Here is an 18,706-nt window from a genome sequence, read left to right on the forward strand (position 1 = left end):
CGGGGCTGTGAGGCCCGGCCGGCGGGGAGGAGGGGAGGCGGCGCCGGCCGATCCGGAGCCCGCCCCGGAGGCGGGCCCGAGGGCGGACCTGGGACAAGGGGCGGGGCCAGGGCTCTGGAAAGGAAGGCCGGGGGGCTAGGGCGCAGAGAGGGGAACACACGGCTTCCTGGGAGGGCCTGGCTCTGGCCAGGGGCATCCGCCTGATGACTTTGGCTGCCAGGGCGGGGAGGAGGGGAGGCGGCGCCGGCCGATCCGGAGCCCGCCCCGGAGGCGGGCCCGAGGGCGGACCTGGGACAAGGGGCGGGGCCAGGGCTCTGGAAAGGAAGGCCGGGGGGCTAGGGCGCAGAGAGGGGAACACACGGCTTCCTGGGAGGGCCTGGCTCTGGCCAGGGGCATCCGCCTGATGACTTTGGCTGCCAGCACTTGGGCTCCTTTCTGGGTCCAGTGACCGCACCACTCCTATGGACAACGTCTGTCCTTTCTCCCCGTGGGCCCCTCGTTCTCCTCCGCAGACAGCCTTTCCAACCACCCTTTCCCAGCTTTCTCTGCACACAGCCACTGTGCTGCTGCCTTGGACAAGTCGCTTCCCTCACATGCATGGGAAACCGAGCCCAGGTACGCAGGATCTTGGCCACTTCTCGGAATGGTGGAGCCGGGGCTTTCAGAGCAGAAGCGACCCCAGACTGGCGACTTCGCCTCTAGCCTCTTCCCACCGCCTCAGTCGCCACCTGCCCAAGCACCGGGTTCCCTGAGCCACGCTTCGTGCACTTGCTGCCCTCTGGCGGCCAAGTAGGGGCAGCACTGAGAGATGAGCCACAGGCGGGCAAGGCAGCCCATTCCCTGGACGACTCATTTTCCTTTGGCAAGGGCTCACATTCCTGGGACTCACGGCCCCCTATCCCACCCAGGACGGAGGTCACAGAGATCAGTGAAGCTGGGTACTGGTTTGAGAGAGGCCGACTTTGGGAGACAATGAGGTACATCCAAGGGTGTGGAGGGGGGAGCATGAAGGTGGGACAGCAAGGCTAAGCGGGTGAGGGGCAAGAACTTCCCATGTAGGAGGGAGAGAGGAAGCGAGATACCAGTCCACAGGGAGGGAGAGCCTCTGCCATCATTCCACCACCACCACCTACTGCCGACTGAGCCCTTGGAATGTGCCAGCTCTGCTCTGGGCTCTTGCTTGGATTATCTAATTTAATCATCATAACCACGATTTGAAGTAAGTACTATTATTATCTTCATTTTATAGACGAAGGAACTGAGGTTTAGAGAGGTTAAATAATTTACCCAAGGTCATAAGCTAGTAAGTGACTGAACTGGGATTTGAATTTAAACCTGGGCAGCCTGACTCCAAAGCTGTGGACTTAGCTGCCGCACAGTACTTCCAGAGGTCTGCCTGGAGCTTTCTGCAGTCCTCACTCCCCTGCAGAATTTACACTACCCATGCCAACCGCCACACTCTCCCTTGGCCTCACTAATTCTACAGAACACAGTTCCCTCCCCACTCCTCTAGCCACTGGCTCCTCTGTTTCTTTTGTTGGAGCCTCCTTATGTTCCCACTACCAACTCTGCTTACTCCCTAAGGCCTTGACCAGCCTACTTCCTCTTACTGCTCCCCTTAAATAACTAGTGATCAGGCTCTGATCTGGGCTTAGACATTATGATTTTTGTAATGCAATGATAGAACCTTGTGAATTAGTACTATTATCCCTTCCTTTTGTTTTGCTTCTGAGACAGTCTTACTCTTGTAGCCCAATCTGTCCTTGAACTTGAGAGTCTTCTGCCTCAGCCTCCTAAATTCTAGGATTACAGGCATGTGGCATCATGCCTGACTGCTACCTCATTTTATAGTTGATAAACTTAAGGTATGTGGTGGTTAACCGACTTGCCCAAGGGTATAAAGTCAAGACTGAAACATCAACTCATATCCTGTCAGTCAGATGCTGAAGATGGTGCTGGTCAGCACCCTGCTGTACTCACAGGTCTATTCATGCTCAAGGCTTTATTATTATTTATTCATTGACTTACTTTCTGTAGTACTGGGGATTGAGCCAGTGGTCTCACACCTACTAGTGTTTTAGCACTGAGTTATAGCACCAGACTTCTTTACTTTATGTTTTTATGACATGGTTTTATTCTAGTCCAGGCTGGTCTGAAACTCACTGTGTAGCCCAGGCTGGCCTTAATCTCATGGTGATTTTCCTGCCTCAGTCATAATCTTAAATGCTGGATTACCGGTGTGAGCCACCACACTTGGCTCCAAACATATATTGTGAGGAACTCTACTTTGCACTTAAATGGGGGAGGGGCTTGAAAAATGGCTCAGTGGATAAAGGTACCTGCTGCCAAACCTGATGACCTGAATTTGATCCTCAATACCCACATGGTAGAAGGAAGAACTGACTCCCACAGGCTGTCCTCTGACCTCCACACACTAGCTATGACATGCATGTACCCCCCAAAAGCCCCAAATAAAATGTAATAATGATTAAAAATAACATAATATAAATAATAAAATAATATAAAAATATAATTTAAAAGCTTGCTGGTCTAGTATCATGCCTGTAATCCCAGCATTCAGGAGGATCTCTGTGAGTTAGAAGCCAGCCTGGGCTGGGCTAGGCATGGTACACATGCCTTTTGATCTCACAGAGATCAAACAAACAAACAAACAAACAAATAAACAAAAAACCACAACAACTTGGGCATGGTGATGCATGCTTGCAATCACAGCACTTGGAAAGCAGAGACACAAGAATCATCACAAGTTTGAAGCCAGCCTGATCTACACAGTAGTTCCAGGTTACCCAGGGCTACACAGTGAGAGCCTGTCTCAGAAATGAAAAATAGGGGCTAGAGAGATGGCTCAGTGGTTAAGAGCTCTGGTTGCTCTTGCTGAGGACTCAGGTTAAGTTCTCAGCACCCACCTGGTGGCTAAGAACCGACCATAACGACAGTTTTAGGGGATTCCACACCCTCTTCTGGCCTCCAAGGGAATTGCATCACACAGGTACACTTACACACATGCAGGCAAAACACTCATACACAGAAAATAAAAATAAAATAAGTTGTGCATGGTGGCACACACCTTTAATCCCAGCACTCAAGATGCAGAGGCAGACAGAGCTCTGTGAGATCGAGGCCAGCCTTGTCTATATAGTGAGTTCCAGGCCAGCTGTGTGTGGCTACAGAGCCACTCTGTCTAAAATAAATAAATAAATAAATAAATAAATAAATAATTAACTAATTAAAGAAAAACTAGGACCAATGAGATGGTTCAGTGGGTTAAGAGCACCTGCTGTGCAAATCTGATGACCTGAGTTCAACCCCTGGAAAGATGGTGGAAGGAGAGGACCAACTCCAGAGAACTTCCCTTTGACCTCCATACACTCTCCATGGCATGTGCGTGGCATGTGCACTCAGAAACACACAGTAAATAAATGTAAAAATGTGGTTCAAATAAATAAATAAATAAATAAATAAATTTTAAGTTGGGTGTGGCGACACATGCCTTTAGTCCTGGCACTGGGAAGGCAGAGGCAGGGGGAATCTCTGTGAGTTCAAGACCAGCCTGGTCTACATAGTGAGGTCCAGTCCAGCTGGGGCTACAGGGAGACCCTGTTAAAATAAAGAAAATTATTAAAGCCAAAAAACCTTACACAAACAAAAACAACATAACCTCGATAAAATGAAAAAAAAAATTCAAAATACAAAAGAGTATAAATTTGACCCTCCTAGGGTTTGAGTCAGTGGATTCAACCAATATTGCACTGAAACTATTTGAAAAACTGTGCCTGTATTGAACATCTACAGACTGTTTTCTTTAAAGATTAAAAAAAAATTATGGGGCTGGAGAGATGGCTCAGCAGTTAAGAGCACTGACTGCTCTTGCAGAGGACCCAGGTTTAATTGCCAGGACCCACATGGCAGCTAACAACCATCCTAACTCCAGTTCCAGGGGATCTGACACCCTCTTCTGGTCTTCATAGGCATTGCACGACACAGGTGCACTTACACACATGCAGGTAATACACTCATACTGTATGAGTGTATTACCTGCATGTGTGTAAGTGCACCTGTGTTGTGCAATGCCCCTAGAGGTCAGAAGAAGGCGTTGGATTCCCCTGGAACTGGAGTTACAAATGGTTGTTAACTGCCATGTGAGTACTGGGAATCGAACCCAGGTCCTCTGCAAGAGCAGTTAGTGCTTTTAACTGCTGAGCCATCTCTCCAGCTTCTCTTCAAAGATATTTATTTATTTATTTATTTATTTATTATTTATTTATTTATTTATTTATTTAGGTCTTTTTGAGACAGGGTCTCCCTATAGCCCCAGCTGGCCTGGAACTCACAGAGATCTTCCTGCTTCTGCCTCCTGAGTGTTGGAACTAAATGTGTGCGCCACCACGCTCAGCTTTCTTCAAAGATTTTAAAATTGCATGTATTTATTTATGTGTGTGTGTTTGTGCACATAATGGCTCTACTACTCTGCTATGTGGGTCCTAGGGATTGGACTCAGCACCTTCACCCACTGAGATATCTCGACAGCTGCAGACCTTGTCTCTTGTGTTATTCCCTAAACAATGCAATCACAATTATTTACATGACATTTACCTTATAGTAGGTTCTTAGAGGAGATTCAAAGTATAGCAGCTATGTAGGCTATTTGCAAATACTGCATCATTTTATGTAAAGGATTTGGGCATCCATGGTTTGGTACCCTTGGGGGTTCTGGAACTAGCCCCCATAGATGACAAGGGGTGACTGTACAATAAAAAGTACATCTCGGCCGGGCTTGGTGGTGCACGCCTTTAATCCCAGCACTTGGGAGGTAGAGGCAGGCGGATCTCTGTGAGTTCAAGGCCAGCCCGGTCTACATAGTGAGTTCCAGGACAGCTGGGGCTACAGAGAGACCCTTTTCAAAAAGACCAAAAAAAAAAAAAAAAAAAGTACATCTCAGCCAAGGGAGATGGCTCAGCAGGTAGAGGCACTTGTGTGCAGGCCTGGCAACCCAAGTCTGATTCATAGATCCCACAAAGTGGCAGGAAAGAACCGACTCCCATATGTACACCTGCACACACTCACTGACACACACCCACACAAATAAAAGTAATAATTAAATATTAAAAACCCCACATCTCTATTCCTACCAGTAAGCCCTTCTTTCCTCCAGAGTGGTACCAATGTTTGTAATTTCTTGGGTATCCAGCCATGTATATCTCAGCACTTATATCTCAATATCCCCCCCTTCTCATTTTTATAAATAGTATCATGTTATTTTATACCTTGATCTTTTAAAAACTATTTATTTGTTTGTTTATTTATTTGTGTGAGTGTGCAAGAGTCAATTCCCTCCTTCTACCATTGTAGACCCATGGGGTGGAACTTAAAATCTTTACCCTCTAAGACATCTTGCTGGTCCACTTTCCTTTCTCTCTCTCTCTCTCTCTCTCTCTCTCTCTCTCTCTCCTTTCCTTCCTTCCTCCTTCTCTCCCTCCCTCCCTCCCTCCTTCCTTCTTTTTTTTTTCTTTTCTTTTTAGACAGAGTCTCATTCTGTAGCTCAGGCCAGTCTGAAAATCATTATGTGAACTAGGTGGGCCTTAAACTCAAAGTGATCCCCCTGCCTTACCCTCCTAAATGTTGAATTTTTGAGCATGAACCACGGCACCACCATGCATAGCCTTTACCTTTTATTTTCAGTCTTACTAAATTGCCCAGGCTGACCTTGAACGTGTCAGCTTTCTGTTTGCTGTGTGTGTGTGTGTGTGTGTGTTTCTCCTTGTTGTTATTTGTTTGTTTGCCTTTTTGTTTTTTGAGACAAGAGTCTCACTATGTAGCTCTGGCTGGCCTGGAATACATTTTGTAGACCAAGTTGATGTAGAATCCACAGAGATTTGCCTGTCTCTGCCTCCTGAGTGCTAGAATTAAAGGCACGCACCACCACACCTCACAAGCTTTAAAACTGTTTTTTCAACAGGCCTTTAGTCCCAGCACTCCAGAGGCAGGTAGATCTCTGTGAAATTGAGGCCAGCCTGGTCTATACAGTGAGGGCCAGGCCATCTGGGGCTACAGGGAGACCCTGTCTCAAAAAGACCCAAAACAAAACAAAAAAGGCATTTTCTTATTTATTTTAATTAAAAAAAAAAATATGTGTGTGAATGTTTTGCCTACATGTGCACCTGGATTGTGCAAATACCCACAGAGGCCAGAAGGGGGTGCAAAATTCCCTGGAACTAAAGTTACAGCTGGTTGAGCTGGCCCTGCTAAGCCATCTCTCCAGTCCCCCAAAATGTTTTTGGTTTTTTTTTTTGTCTTTTTTGAGTCAGGGTCTCCTTGTAGCCCCAGCTGTCCTGGAACTCACTATGTAGACCAGGCTGGCCTCAAATTCACAAAGATCCTCCTGCCTCTCCCTCTCAAGTGCTGGGTGGGATTAAAGGCGTGCGCCACCACGCCCGGCCCCCAAAATGTTTTATATTACTTTATTTTGTGTGTATGTGTGTGTGTGTGTGTGTGTGTGTGTGTGTGTGTGGTCAAAGACAATTTTGTAGAGTCGCTCTCTTTCCACGGGTTCTGAGGAATGAACTCACGTCACCAAGTCACCAGGTCTGCATGACAAGTGCCTTTACTACTGAACTATCTCACCTCCTTTTTCTGGGATTGTAGGTGTGCTACCATGCCCAGTTTATTATTATTATTTTTTTTAGTGTGATGCTGAGGATTGAACCCAGGACTTCATGCATGCCAAATAAGACTTGTACTTCCTCTGAGCTCCAACCTCAACCCTCTTTGCTCATTGCTTTAAATAGTTTGATGAGAAGCAATGGAGCCATGAAACTGTTGGGGTTAGAAGCTCCAGATTAGGGTCTATAAGGTGGTTCAGCAAGTGAAAGCTGACCCCGAACCCATGATGAAGGAGAGAACTGCTTCCTGAAAGTTGTTCTCTGGCTTCCTCACACACACACACACACACACACACACACAATACAGAGAGAGAGAGAGAGAGAGAGATCCCACATTAGAGCTGGATGTGGTGGCATCAATGTATAATTGCAACCCTAGAGAGGCAGAGGCAAAGCAGAAAACCATCCAAGCAAACAAACAGAAGCCCTGGGTTCATACACGAACAGACTAAGTGATTGTAGCCTTCAGCAGTCAGGTAACATCTCCGGGATGTATTTCTCCCTCTACAAACGGGCAGTGCTGGGACTGCTGAGACTGAGTGTCAGGTGCTTGTGGTATTTATACAGGGGACAACGTTCCCTGTCCTCAACTCCTGTACACTGGGTCACTTGCATTCTCCCAAATGTTCTTTTTTTTTTTTGGACTTTTTTTTGAGAAAGTGTCTCTCTCTCTGTAGCCCCAACTGGCCTGAAACTCACTATGCAGACCAGGCTGGCCTTGAACTCACAGAGATCCGCCTGCCTCTGCCTCCCGAGTGCTGGGATTAAAGGTATGTGCCACCATGCCTGGCTCTCTTGTCTTTTTGAGATAGGATCTCTCTGTAGCCCTAGCTGACCTGGAACTCACTATGTACACCAGGCTGGCCTTGAACTCACAGAGATCTGCCTGCCTCTGCCTCCTGAGTGCTGGGATTAAAGTCATGTGCCACCACGCCCAGCTCCTCCCAAATGTTCTTTTCAGGCCCTTGTTCATGCAATTTGCTTCAACCTGGAATATTGTCTAAGGACATTTTTACAGCCCTACTAAGAAGCTGGGTGCTGTGATACACATCTGTAATCTTAGTATTCAGGGGGCTCAGACAGGAGGATCCCCAAGAGTTTGAGCCCAGCCTAGGCTACATAGTAAGACACAAAACAAAAACTAATAATAATTCTTCAAAGCCCAGTCCTTTGTCCCTCGCTCCACCTAGGCTAGGTCCTTTTCCTTCTGCTTTTCTGTGTCCTGCTTGACTCTGGTGGGACCCTTAAGCAAGTCATTCTTGACATCCTGGCTTCCTATGCAAGTTAAATGCCCCTGACACAGCTCTTCATTGGGGTAACAACTGTCAAAGAGCAACTTAATTTCCCATTGTTTCTGCTAAACCATGAACTCCCTCTAAGAGTAAAGACCTGCTCCTATATCCCTGACACTGGGCACAGTGCCCAGCACATAGTAGGTGCTCAACATTTCTTTTTTGAGACAGGGTCTCACTATGTAGCCCTAACTGGCTTGGAACTCATTACGGTATGAAATTCCCTGGAACTGAAGTTACAGCTGGTTGGTCTGGTTGAGACCAGACTGGCCTCGAACTCACAGAAAGCAGCCTGTCTCTGCCTCCCCAGTGCTGGGAGTTAAGGCGTGTGCTACTACACGCTACACGCTACATTGTTTGGCCTGGAACTCACTATGTAGACAGACCAGGCTGCCTTGGATCTCACAGAAATCCACCTGTCTCTGCCTCCTGAGTGCTGGGATTAAAAGTATGCACCATCACGGCCAGCTTCCAACACTGTTTCTATTAAATTGGTTTTAAACATTTTTTGTGTGTGTGTGTTGAGAATTAAACCTAGGACCTTATACATGCTAGATAAGAGCTCTGAGCTGTATTCCAAGCTCTACCCCCCAATTTTTTTGAGATAGAATCTCAAGCTGGCCTTGAAGGTGCTGAGAAGGACCTTAAACTCCTGATCCTCTTGCCTCCACCTCCCATGTGCTAGGATTATAGTGTGTACCACCATGCCCAGCCGAAACTGCTGAAAGTGTTCCCTTGACAATACATGTCCATCTCCCTCCCCTGAATATAATGTCATTTAGGACAGAACTGCTGTCTCTTCACCCTCCTGCTAGCTTGTGTCTAGGATGATGCGGTTCTAATTGTCAGTGCCATGTTCCTTCATCTGTAAAGTGAGGCAAATAACAGCCACCCCAAAGGATGCTGTAAAGGTTAGGGTGTGAAAAACACTTTGTAGATGTCAGTGTGTACTGAAAATGCTGGTTTAGGTTTTTGGGGAGGAATCTGGAAGTTGCAGCTATGGTATAAAGAGAACCGCCCCACCCCAAGGGTTTCAAGTAGCCCAGGCCAAGGATCACCTTGAATTTTTGATCTTGCCTCAATCTGGCATGCCCCATCATACCTGATTTATGTGGTGCTGGGGATTGAACCTAGGGTTTGTGCATGCTAGACAAGCACCCTACCAGCTGAGCTATATCTCCAGCGTTAGAGAGAGCTCCTTTTGGAGTCAGATACTATGGGTTCAAATCACATCTTGGGCACATATCATGTCAACTTCTATTCACTTCTAAATCCTTCTGAGTCTTGACTTTGACCATTCTGTTTGTCAGATAGGAATACTAGTGTCTACCTTGCTGGGTTGTTGTGAAGATTCTAGTTGCCCTTAGAAGTGTCTGGCACTGGGGCCTGGTACAGGCTCAACTCTGTATGAGTGTGGCCCAGTGTGGTTTGACAGTGGATGACTTGAGCTGAAGAGGGCTGACTACTCTAAGCCTTCAGCCTTTTCTCTAGGCCCCACATCCAACCCCTCAGTATGTGCTCCTTAAGTGACCTTAGCACCCTTGGCCTGGATATCTTCCGTCTCCATCCTCTGTCTCTGTCAGTGGTGACTTCTCAGTCACAGAGGCCTGAACCCTGGACCCATCCTTGGCTCACCCTCTTTCCTCTCCCTCTGCCCCTCAACACCACTTAGTTGCTATGGTGGGTCAATATTTCCTTGGAAACATCTCACCAGTCTGTCCTTCCTCTCCTTCCTTGGGTCACTGGCTGCCCCAGGCTGACTTGCATTCAGGCCTGCAAGGCCATGACAGCCTCCTCCAGCCTTTACTCCCTTTATTGATGCCCCATTCACCTGCAACTAGCCCTTAAGGAGGCACTTTCTTGCTCAAGAATGGGCAGTAGCTCTCTATTTCTTATCCTATTAAACCTAGATGATTGATTCTATTCATCCATCTGTGTACTCTGGAGACCCTGATGATCTGAGTTCAATTCCCGGAACCCATGTAAAAGGCTGGATGCTACAGTGCACATCTGTACCCCAGCACCCTTCTGCTGAGACAGGAGGAGGAGACAGGAGATTGGCTGGAAGTTCACAGGCTAACTAGCCTAGAGCACACAGCATGAAATACTGAATACCAGAAATACTCTGACCTCCACATGTGTGCTGTGGCACATGTGCTGTGTGCACTTATATGTATGTACACACACACGTGTAATAAGCCATCCCCCACCTCCTGCAGCGTTGCTTTCTGCTTCTCCCTCTTTCCTGGCCCAGCACCCTCAGCCCTCTACCTCCCTCCAGCACTATCACCCTTTTGGGTCTCCTCATTCTCTGGATGGTGGGGCACGTCACTGAGGGACAAGTGGGACAGTGCAGTGTTGACGGTGCAGAGTGGGCTGACGGGGGAGCTCAGCAAATGCTCCTATTATTGCTGTGACTAGAGCACCAAAGAGCCAGTGATGCTTGTCACCCCACTGACAAGACATAAAGAGGATGGGGTCACAGGAAGTGAGGATGAGCTAGGCATAGGAGGAAAATGCCGAGTGGTCTGGGGAGAGAGGGCAGGACCACAGGGTAGGGGTGGGGGCACCATACTCACTGTGCTGTAGTTGCCAAAGAGGCCCAAGGTTGGGGTAGGCTCCAGTGGGAAGGGTAGGATCTGCTTGAGGTCCAGCGGTGGCTGCATGATGGGGGGCTGCCGCAGCAGAGGAAGGGGCCCCGCCCGGCTTAGGCTGCCTGAAGGGCAGAGAAAACATTCTGTGGGATAGGACTAAAGCTTGGGAACCCCACCCAAGCACTCAGTGCCACTCCCTAGCTGGGGCTCCCATAGCCAGAAGTGTGCCCCCAGCATGTGCACACGTGTGAGCCGTACACACACTTCCCCTGCTGTCCAAGGAAACAGGCCCATTGTGGGCCTGGGGACACAGCTCGGTCTTCCCTCTGGGTGGTTTTCACTTCCCCTTTCTGCAGCCTCCTCCCTAAAAGCCCTTCAGGCACTGTACAGACCCAGGAAAAGCCTAGACCACCTTTGTAGGCTGTCTGCCCCAGGAGCTCCTCTGAGCCTGGGGCCCCTAGAAAACTCCCTTCTTTGGTTTGGCAGTTCCCTGAGTGTCTGAAGGTTTGAAGCATCCCCCAAACACACTCTTCCCACTGCCCAAAGGGGGACACTGAAGCCTGTGGAATCAGAGGGGGATGATGTCCCAGTCATAATTCCTAACTGTCACCACCTCTGGGCACCATTTGCCCCAGTCCCTCTGTAGGCCGCTCGGTCCTCCCAGGACCCTTTGTCTCACCAGGCAGACTCAGCTCCAGCTCTGCAAGAGGAACCATGTTGCAGGCCTCTCTGGAAGAGGAGTGCTCGCATGTGACCCCAAGGGGAAATGAAAGTCCAGTCAGCCATTCAGAACCCTCCCCTGAAGACTTCTCCTCCCCCTGGAGTCCTGGAGGAACTCCACCAGGCTCCAAAGGCACTCAGGACCCTATGGGCCACTGCTGTCCACCAGCTGCATGGCTAGTTCTGGGCTGCCCTCTACTACTCCAGCACCTCCTGTCAGCAGTAGGGACAAAGGCAAGCCCAGGAGTCTGCATGCCTGGCTTTGGGCTTCCCTCGACCTTCCTAGAGCAGGGGGTCCCAAGAATTCTTTCTTGTTCCCTCCATAGAGCCACCCTTCTCATACCTTCAGTGGCTGGTACTTGATGCCCCAGGCAGTGGCCTGGCCCTGGCCCCTTAGGGGCCTGGGCCTGACAGCGTCCCCTTCCCTTGGTTCTGCCCTCTGCCCCCTCCTTTACCATCCCCCTCCCCCAGCCCAGTCAGTAGAATCAGCCAATCAGAGTCCTGGAAAAGTGGGGCAGAGGGGAGGGCGGGGGAGCAGGGATTAGGGGAATCTGAGGCGAGAGGGAGGGGGTGGGGAGGGCTCCAGCACAGCTGGGGGTGGGGAGCCTGTCCAGAAAGGTCTGGAGGGGGTCCTTCTCTTCCACCCTATGCCAAGACTGGAGGCCAGAGTGCCTGAGGTAGACAGGGGTCAAAGCTGCTGGGAGCTTGCCTTCCCAATTCTAAGGCCTGAAGGAGAGGTTGGGATGCTTGCTTGCCTTTGGCCTTTGAGTTGTCAGGGATCAGAATGCCTTGTGTTCATTTCTTCCAGTACCTTCAGATTTTCAGGTTTGCAATGATCTGTGTGTGTGTGTGTGTGTGTGTGTGTGTGTGTGACGGGGGCGGGGGATGGATATGTGGGAAAGAGGGCAGAAGCTGGGATAGGCACCTGGAAAAGAGAACAGGCAGGTCTGGGAGAAGAGCGGGAAGATGTGGGAAAGAGGGCAGAAGCCGGGATAGGCACCTGGAAAAGAGAACAGGCAGGTCTGGGAGAAGAGCGGGAAGTGCCATATAAACCAGAGAGACGTTGCTGACAAGCAGGACACAGAGCTAGATGACAGGAGGACTGCGGGGCAGAGAAAGGAGAGCAAGAAAGATGAAGGGGAAGACAAGAACAGAGACTGTCTCTTCCAGGTCTGTCCCTTCACAGCCTCTCTCCTGTTCCCACCCCTCCTCACTGCCTGGCACACCAGGGCAGCCTTAACGAGCCTCAGGAATGGTGAGAGAAACCTGAGTGCTCTCAGTGTCCCCTGTACCCACTCCCAACAGCTGGTTTGGGGCTGGCACTTCCACACCCGGGGCACTGTGGACTACAGCTTGGCTTCTTGACCCTTTCCCTGGCTCTCAACTCTCTAGGATCCCACTCCCGAAATCCACATAGAGGAGAGAGCTGAGTTCCTCAAAAAGCCACAGAGGAACATTGGAGGAGCAGCTATGTGCCAGGCAAGGAGCAGTGCCTCTTGTCACTAGCATGGAGGTGGCTCCATCTAGGAGAGTCTATGAAGTAGCCAGCATTATTTCTTTCATTCAGCATGTGAGGAAACTAGGCCTCAGAGAGGTTAAAAACTTGGTTGATTGGGGGGCTGGAGAGATGGTTCAGTGGTTAAGAGCACTGGCTGCTCTTGCAGAGGACCCAGGTTCAATTCCCAGTACCCACATGGTGGCTAACAAGTTTCTGTAACTCCAGTTCCAAGTGATTCCAAGACCCTCTTCTGACCTCTGTGGGCATTGCATGACACGGGTGCACTCATCCACATGCAGGTAAGACATCCATATACATAAAATAAAAATAAATACATGGGGCTGGAAAGATGGCTCAGCGGTTAAGAACACTGGTTGTTTTTGCAGAAGACTCGAGTTCAAATTCCAGCACCCACATGGCAGCTAACAACTGTCCATAACTCTAGTCCCAGGGGATCCGACAGCCTCTTCTGATCTCCGCGGGCATTGCACAACATGCACCTACTTACATGCAGGCAATACATACATACACATAAAATAAAAATAATAAAATTAAAAAAAAATGATATTTTAAAAAGGGTGGCTGATGTCACACATCCTGTCTCAGGGCTGAGGTTCAAATCAAGATCTGTCACACTCTAGCAAATTCTCCCCCTGCTATGTTGCTCCCAGAGGGCTCTCATTTAATGCTGAAGCCGAGGGCTGAGCACAGGCTTGCATCTGGTTTAAGTAGAGGATGTGGAGAGCGAGTTCCATGCTTTTCCTGGGCTCGGAGTCTCCGTTTAGCTTCAGAGGAGGGATAGAGGAAATCAGGTAGAGGCCAGGCTGTTCCCTAGGGCCTGGAACTCATCTTTTCCACAAATGTGGGGTGAGGGTAGGGCAAGGAGGGAAGTGGGACGGGTGAGATGAGGGCAGAGTGAAGGAAAGAAGCGAGGTGGGCAGCTGGTGATGGACTGTCCCCTTCCCAGGCTTCTCTGACATCTGAGGTGGGAAAGGGGCAGATGGCAGCTTAAGAGTCGGATGGGCAGAGATAGGGCTCTTGAGGGCTGGGGCTGAGGCTCAGTGGTAGAGCAGTTGCCTGGCATTTGGGAAGCTGTGGCTTCAATCTCAACCCCGCCTATTCCAAAAAACCCAAAGCACTTGGTTCCAAGGAGCCTAAAGATCAGGCTCCTCCCCCTTTTCTGAGACAAATAGTAGTTGCCACTTTCTGAAGCATTCGTTGCCAGGACTTTATGTACACAGTCTCCCATGGGATGCTTCCACTGTGCACTAACTGGGTGAGTAGCTGCTTTCGCAAACTTACTCAGTCTCATTTCTCATCTGTCAAACCAAAACAACAGTACCTGCCTCCCAAAGTTGATGACAGGATTGAACAAATCCATGTAAAATGCTGGCATGCTGCAATGAGCACTCAATAAATGTTTGCTGAATAAATGAATTCTTTTCTGATAGATGATGACAGTTGGATCAGAGAGGGGGAGTTACTAGACCAAGGTCACATAGCTAGTGGGGGATTTGAACAGATCTGGCTCCAGATACAAGTTTAAAAAAATTTTTTTTGTGTGTATGACTGTATTGCCTGCATGTATGTGAGTACATCTGCCCGTGTCATACAATGTCTGGGGAGGTCAGAAGAGGGTGTCTGATGCCCTGGAACTGGAGTTATGGAATAGTTGTTAGCTGCCATGTGGGTGCTGGGAACCAAACCTGGGTCCTCTGCAAGAGCAGACAGTGATCTTAACCACTGAGTGATCTCTCTAGCCCCAAGATGCAGGATTTTTAAGCATTATGCTTCTTAGAAGACTGGAGGAGGAAAGGGAGAAAGACAGGAAAGGACTTGAAGGGCTGAGGTAGGAGGAAACAGAGGTTGGAAATCCAGGGCTTTTGTCTTGTGGGAGGTGAAGACTGCAGGCAGGTTGGAGGAAGAGGAAGAAACCTGGGAAATTGCGTGCATGTATGTGCGTGTGTGGCACCCACTAGACAGAGCGAGGAGGAGCTGGGGCTGAGCTGGGGCAGGCCACTCCAGAGGGAAGCTCATTAGAGTAATTACCTCCAGCAGACAGAGCCCCACCCCATCCATGAGGGATTGCTACATGCTTTATTCAAGACAGTTCCCAAGGCACTTTAGAGGGGTGAGCTCGCAGACCCTTGGTCAGAGTCCAACTGTCCATCTCCAAACCCTGTTTAGCCCTGTACATTTTAATTCTACTCTGGAACCCACAGCCAGGCCATACCTGGCTTCCCACATTTCAGTGAGGGCTGCTCTCCTTCTTCCTACCCTAGAAGGTTTGGCCATGTCCTGGGCTAGGGCCTCTGGGCTTTCTTAGGTGGGCTGGGCGGCTGTAGCATACAGAATGGGATCAGCCTGGGTGAGTTAGCTGTGAGCTGAGCTGGCTCAGGGAGTTGCCTGTCACGGTAGGGTTAGAGCAGGGAAGGTGAGTAGGACGGTGAGTTAGCGTCTGTCTCACTCAGACTGAAATCAGAGAGAGAGTTTTTGGGGTTAGGGCTGTGGGTGGTTAGGGTACCATGGTGGTGAAAGGCACAGGCAGAGTACAGGACCCATATGGGAACTGGCCTCTGGGGCCAACTGAGAGACCGAGATTTCATCTTTAATCATCTCTTTTCTCCTTCAGGCTTTTTAGCTTGTCCTTCTCCAGAGATGCCTACACTCAGGTCAGGGTGGCGCGGGGGGGGGGGGGGGAAACAAGACTGACACCTGAATTCCTGTGTTTTATTTTTTTGGTCAAGGCCAATGTTATCTGTACCCTCTGCCTCCATTCCCTCAGCCTTCTGTCAGGCTGAGGGCTGGAAAGGCTTTGAAGTCAAAGATGAAAGAGACAAGGGGATGATTATGAACAACTGAAAACACCAACCCTAATAACCCGGGGGTGGGGTGGGGGGGTGAGGGCGTGTATATGTGGGTGTGGGCGGGGCCTACAGGGAGGAGGTGCCTGGGATGGGAGGAGCTGACTGCAGAGCTCTGGGAAATCTTCCCAACCTGACTGGGAGGGGCCTCCCCACGCTCCTGCTCCTCACTGTACCAGGGACTCAGTTGGAAAGGATGGTGGCAGTTCAGGGGGAACCAGAACCCAGAACTGCCATCTTGTACCGGGGGCTCTGACTCTTGTATTTTGTTTTGAGACAGGATCTCTTACTCTGTAGCCCAGGCCTGGTCTCAACTTCCAGTGATCTCCTCCCTCAGCCTCCTCAGTACTGGGATTACAGGTGTGAGCCACCGCACCCAGCTGAGTCTGGATTTTGAGCAGTCTGGGCAGGGCCATTTTAGGGCTCCTCCAGGGCCACCTTGCTCAGGGACTTGGTGACCTCAGCATACAGGCCTGAATACCTTAGTATGGTCCTGAGAGTGGGTCAAACCCTGGCTGGCAGCTTCCTCCCTTTCTCCTTCCTTCCTCAAAGAAGGTTGGGATATAGCTCAGTGGAAAAGCTTGTGATTTGCAAGCACAAGTTCTTGGGTTCATCCCCAGAACCAAAAAAGAAAAAAAGGAAAGAGAGGGCTAGAGCTAAGGTGTGTGGGGCCCCACCAGGCTCCTGCCCCGCTGTGGGCTTGGCACAAGGAGGGAGTTAATCATAGTGTCCTCCAGGGAGATGGTAGGGGCCAGTTGGTGGCAGGATCCAATGTCAGAGAATTTGGACACAGTCTTGTGGCTGGGTGTTGGCCCAGCTTTCCCAGGTCTCTACCATCCAGTTCTCTGGGGCCTCCTGACCAGGGCAAGCCTGGCCTGTTCTGGGCAAGCAGGATTTGGCTTCGGCAGCTGGCCCAGGGTGGAACTGGAGTACAGGGATCACACAAGCTGTGTGTGCTGGGGTCCTGAGTCTAACTGTGTTGAGGTGTTCCCTGGAATGGGGGTGGTGTTCACAGAAGGGATGACTATCTTATAGAGACAACCTTGGGGAGGAGGTAGGTGACTAGCATTCTTAAGTTGGTGTTCTCATTCATTTAATGGCTGGGATGGAGGGCCAGCTGGAGGAAAGCAAGGCACAAAGTGGTGCGAGGCCCAGGCCACACAACAGCTGGATTAGGAGGAAGGAGGGCAGCATGGAGAAAGGTTCTAGGGAATTCAAGAAGGACAGACAGGCAGACAACCAGCAGAGGGTCCTGGGAAAGGGATGAGGGCATCAGTATGGAGCCAGGTGTCCATCGTGGTAGGTAGGGGGCTCCCACCATAAACAGGGCCCAGGAACCGGCCCAGCCAGGGTGGAGGTCAGAGGTCAGAGCAGGCTCTGCACTATTGTGGAGGCAGGGCTGCGGCCAGGGGCTGTTGCAGAGTCCTCCAGTCCTCCGGAGCACAGCTAGGCCCTCTCCTCCCCCATCCCTGGGGCTCCCTTCCCGATGTAGGTCATGAGGATGGGGTGGCCGTGGCTGACGGGCTGTCACAGCCCTGCGGGACTTCCCTTCCCCCACTCTGACTTTCCTTCGACCCTCGGTCACTTAGCGCCCCCGACCCAGGGCTGGGGTGGAAAGGAAGAAAGAAGCCGGGAAGGAAGGGCCCAGACAGCCAGCGCAGTGAGAGGGGCAGGTCTCAGCGTGTCGGGGCAGGATGGCTGCGGAGACAGGATCTAAGCCGCAAGAACCGGGGATGGACAGTTTCCCACCCGCTCTTCTCCCCAGCCCCCTTATCTTCACCCGGCAGGTCCCCACCTCCCACCGCACTCACCTCGAAGCTACACCCACCATCTTCTCCCCCCGCCCCCCACTTCCTCCTTTCCCTCTTATCCTGGGCCCAGAAGGATGTCGGAGTGTCAAAGCCAAGGGCGGGGGAAGGCGCTGGGGGCGACGGGTCAGAACCTTCACCTCAACTCCGTCAGGCCAGGACCAGCCCCCTCCCCCAGCCTCTCGTACACTGTCATCTAATATTCATGAGCTCATGAATACGCAATGCTCTCATTATGGGGCGGGGGTCTCACTCTGCCGGCTTTCCCCTTCCCTAGATTACCAGGAGAAGCAGGAGCTTGGGAAGGAAGGGGAGAGGAGACCCTAGATGTGGAGCCAGATAAGGGGGGGAGCGGGTGGCTGGAGGGCGGCCGCAGTCTCCGCGGTGCCGGGAGGTGGAGGGGGTGACCCGCTGAGAAGGACCCAGGCCTCAGGGGCCCAGGGCCGCAGAGCCCACTCACCGAGAATCATGCTGGGGATCCAGGCGCCCGGGGTTCCGCGTCGCTCTGTCCCGGGGGCCGTTCTGGCCGGGCTGGGGGTACGGGGGGGGGCGGGGAGGAGTCGGGGAGGAGCAGAGGCGGGCCGAGGCGGAGCGGGGGCGGGGCCCGCAGCAGGTGAAGATCGGAGGGGGGATCCCGGCTCCCGGGGCTCGCGAGGGGGCGTCCTGGCCGCCTCCCGCTTCCTCCCGCCCTTCCGATCGCTGCCCCCGGATCTCTGGGTTTAACGATGTCGCCCCAGCGGGGGCTGGGGAACCAGACGGCTAGAAGATGGTGTGAGGTGATGGGGGAGGCTGGAAACTAGGATGCCTGGGTTCCCGAGGGGCTGAGCCAGAGGGCGGGAAGTAGCACTCTCGATTGGTAGGAGACTGGGATTCCTAAGTGCAGTGGGGAGGGACGGAGCCCGGGTCCGGTAGGGGCAGTGATGCCCCTCCAGAGGGCTGGGCTGGGCCGGGAGGTGCAGTGAGGTTGTTTGGGACCTAGTTTGTTCTTCCGCTTCGAAGCAGGATGTCTGGGGGCAGGGTCAGAGGTGAGTTGGGGGGCTGAAGATGGATCCGAGGTTGATGTCTAGCTGGGTTTTTAGGGCATAGGAGTGAAGAGATTGCAATCAGTGGTCCTGAGGAAGTGGACACAGAAGCTTGCCGTGGCCATCATTAGAGAGATGACAGAAGGTCAAAACTAGCCAGGTACAACCTTGTAGAGATGTCCTGGACTGAGTTGGGGAGGAGGAGCCTCAATAGGGGGCATTCTTTAC

The 18,706-nt window shown here is 51.2% G+C and overlaps 1 protein-coding gene across 3 annotated transcripts in view; it reads right to left on the bottom strand.

Annotated features, from left to right (window-relative positions):
* The window catches only part of Znf385a (zinc finger protein 385A), a 27,608-nt gene extending 9,621 nt beyond the window's left edge, over positions 1 to 17,987 (bottom strand). The window contains exons 1-2 of one of the 3 annotated variants that reach the window (XM_008839156.2): positions 17,917 to 17,987; positions 10,552 to 10,688 (exon numbers count right to left, since the gene is read on the bottom strand). In XM_008839156.2, the coding sequence (XP_008837378.1) occupies positions 10,552 to 10,688; positions 17,917 to 17,926 (147 nt within the window). In that variant the 5' untranslated portion in view covers positions 17,927 to 17,987. Of the gene's footprint in view, positions 1 to 10,551; positions 10,689 to 11,245; positions 11,264 to 11,629; positions 11,732 to 17,916 lie in introns of those variants that run through there. The other 2 variants (XM_008839164.2, XM_008839148.3) reach the window with 2 other exon arrangements.
* Positions 17,988 to 18,706: the final 719 nt, after the last annotated feature.

This window comes from Nannospalax galili, unplaced genomic scaffold, assembly GCF_000622305.1.
Source record: "Nannospalax galili isolate Female #2095 unplaced genomic scaffold, S.galili_v1.0 scaffold251, whole genome shotgun sequence".
Classification (NCBI taxonomy): domain Eukaryota; kingdom Metazoa; phylum Chordata; class Mammalia; order Rodentia; family Spalacidae; genus Nannospalax; species Nannospalax galili.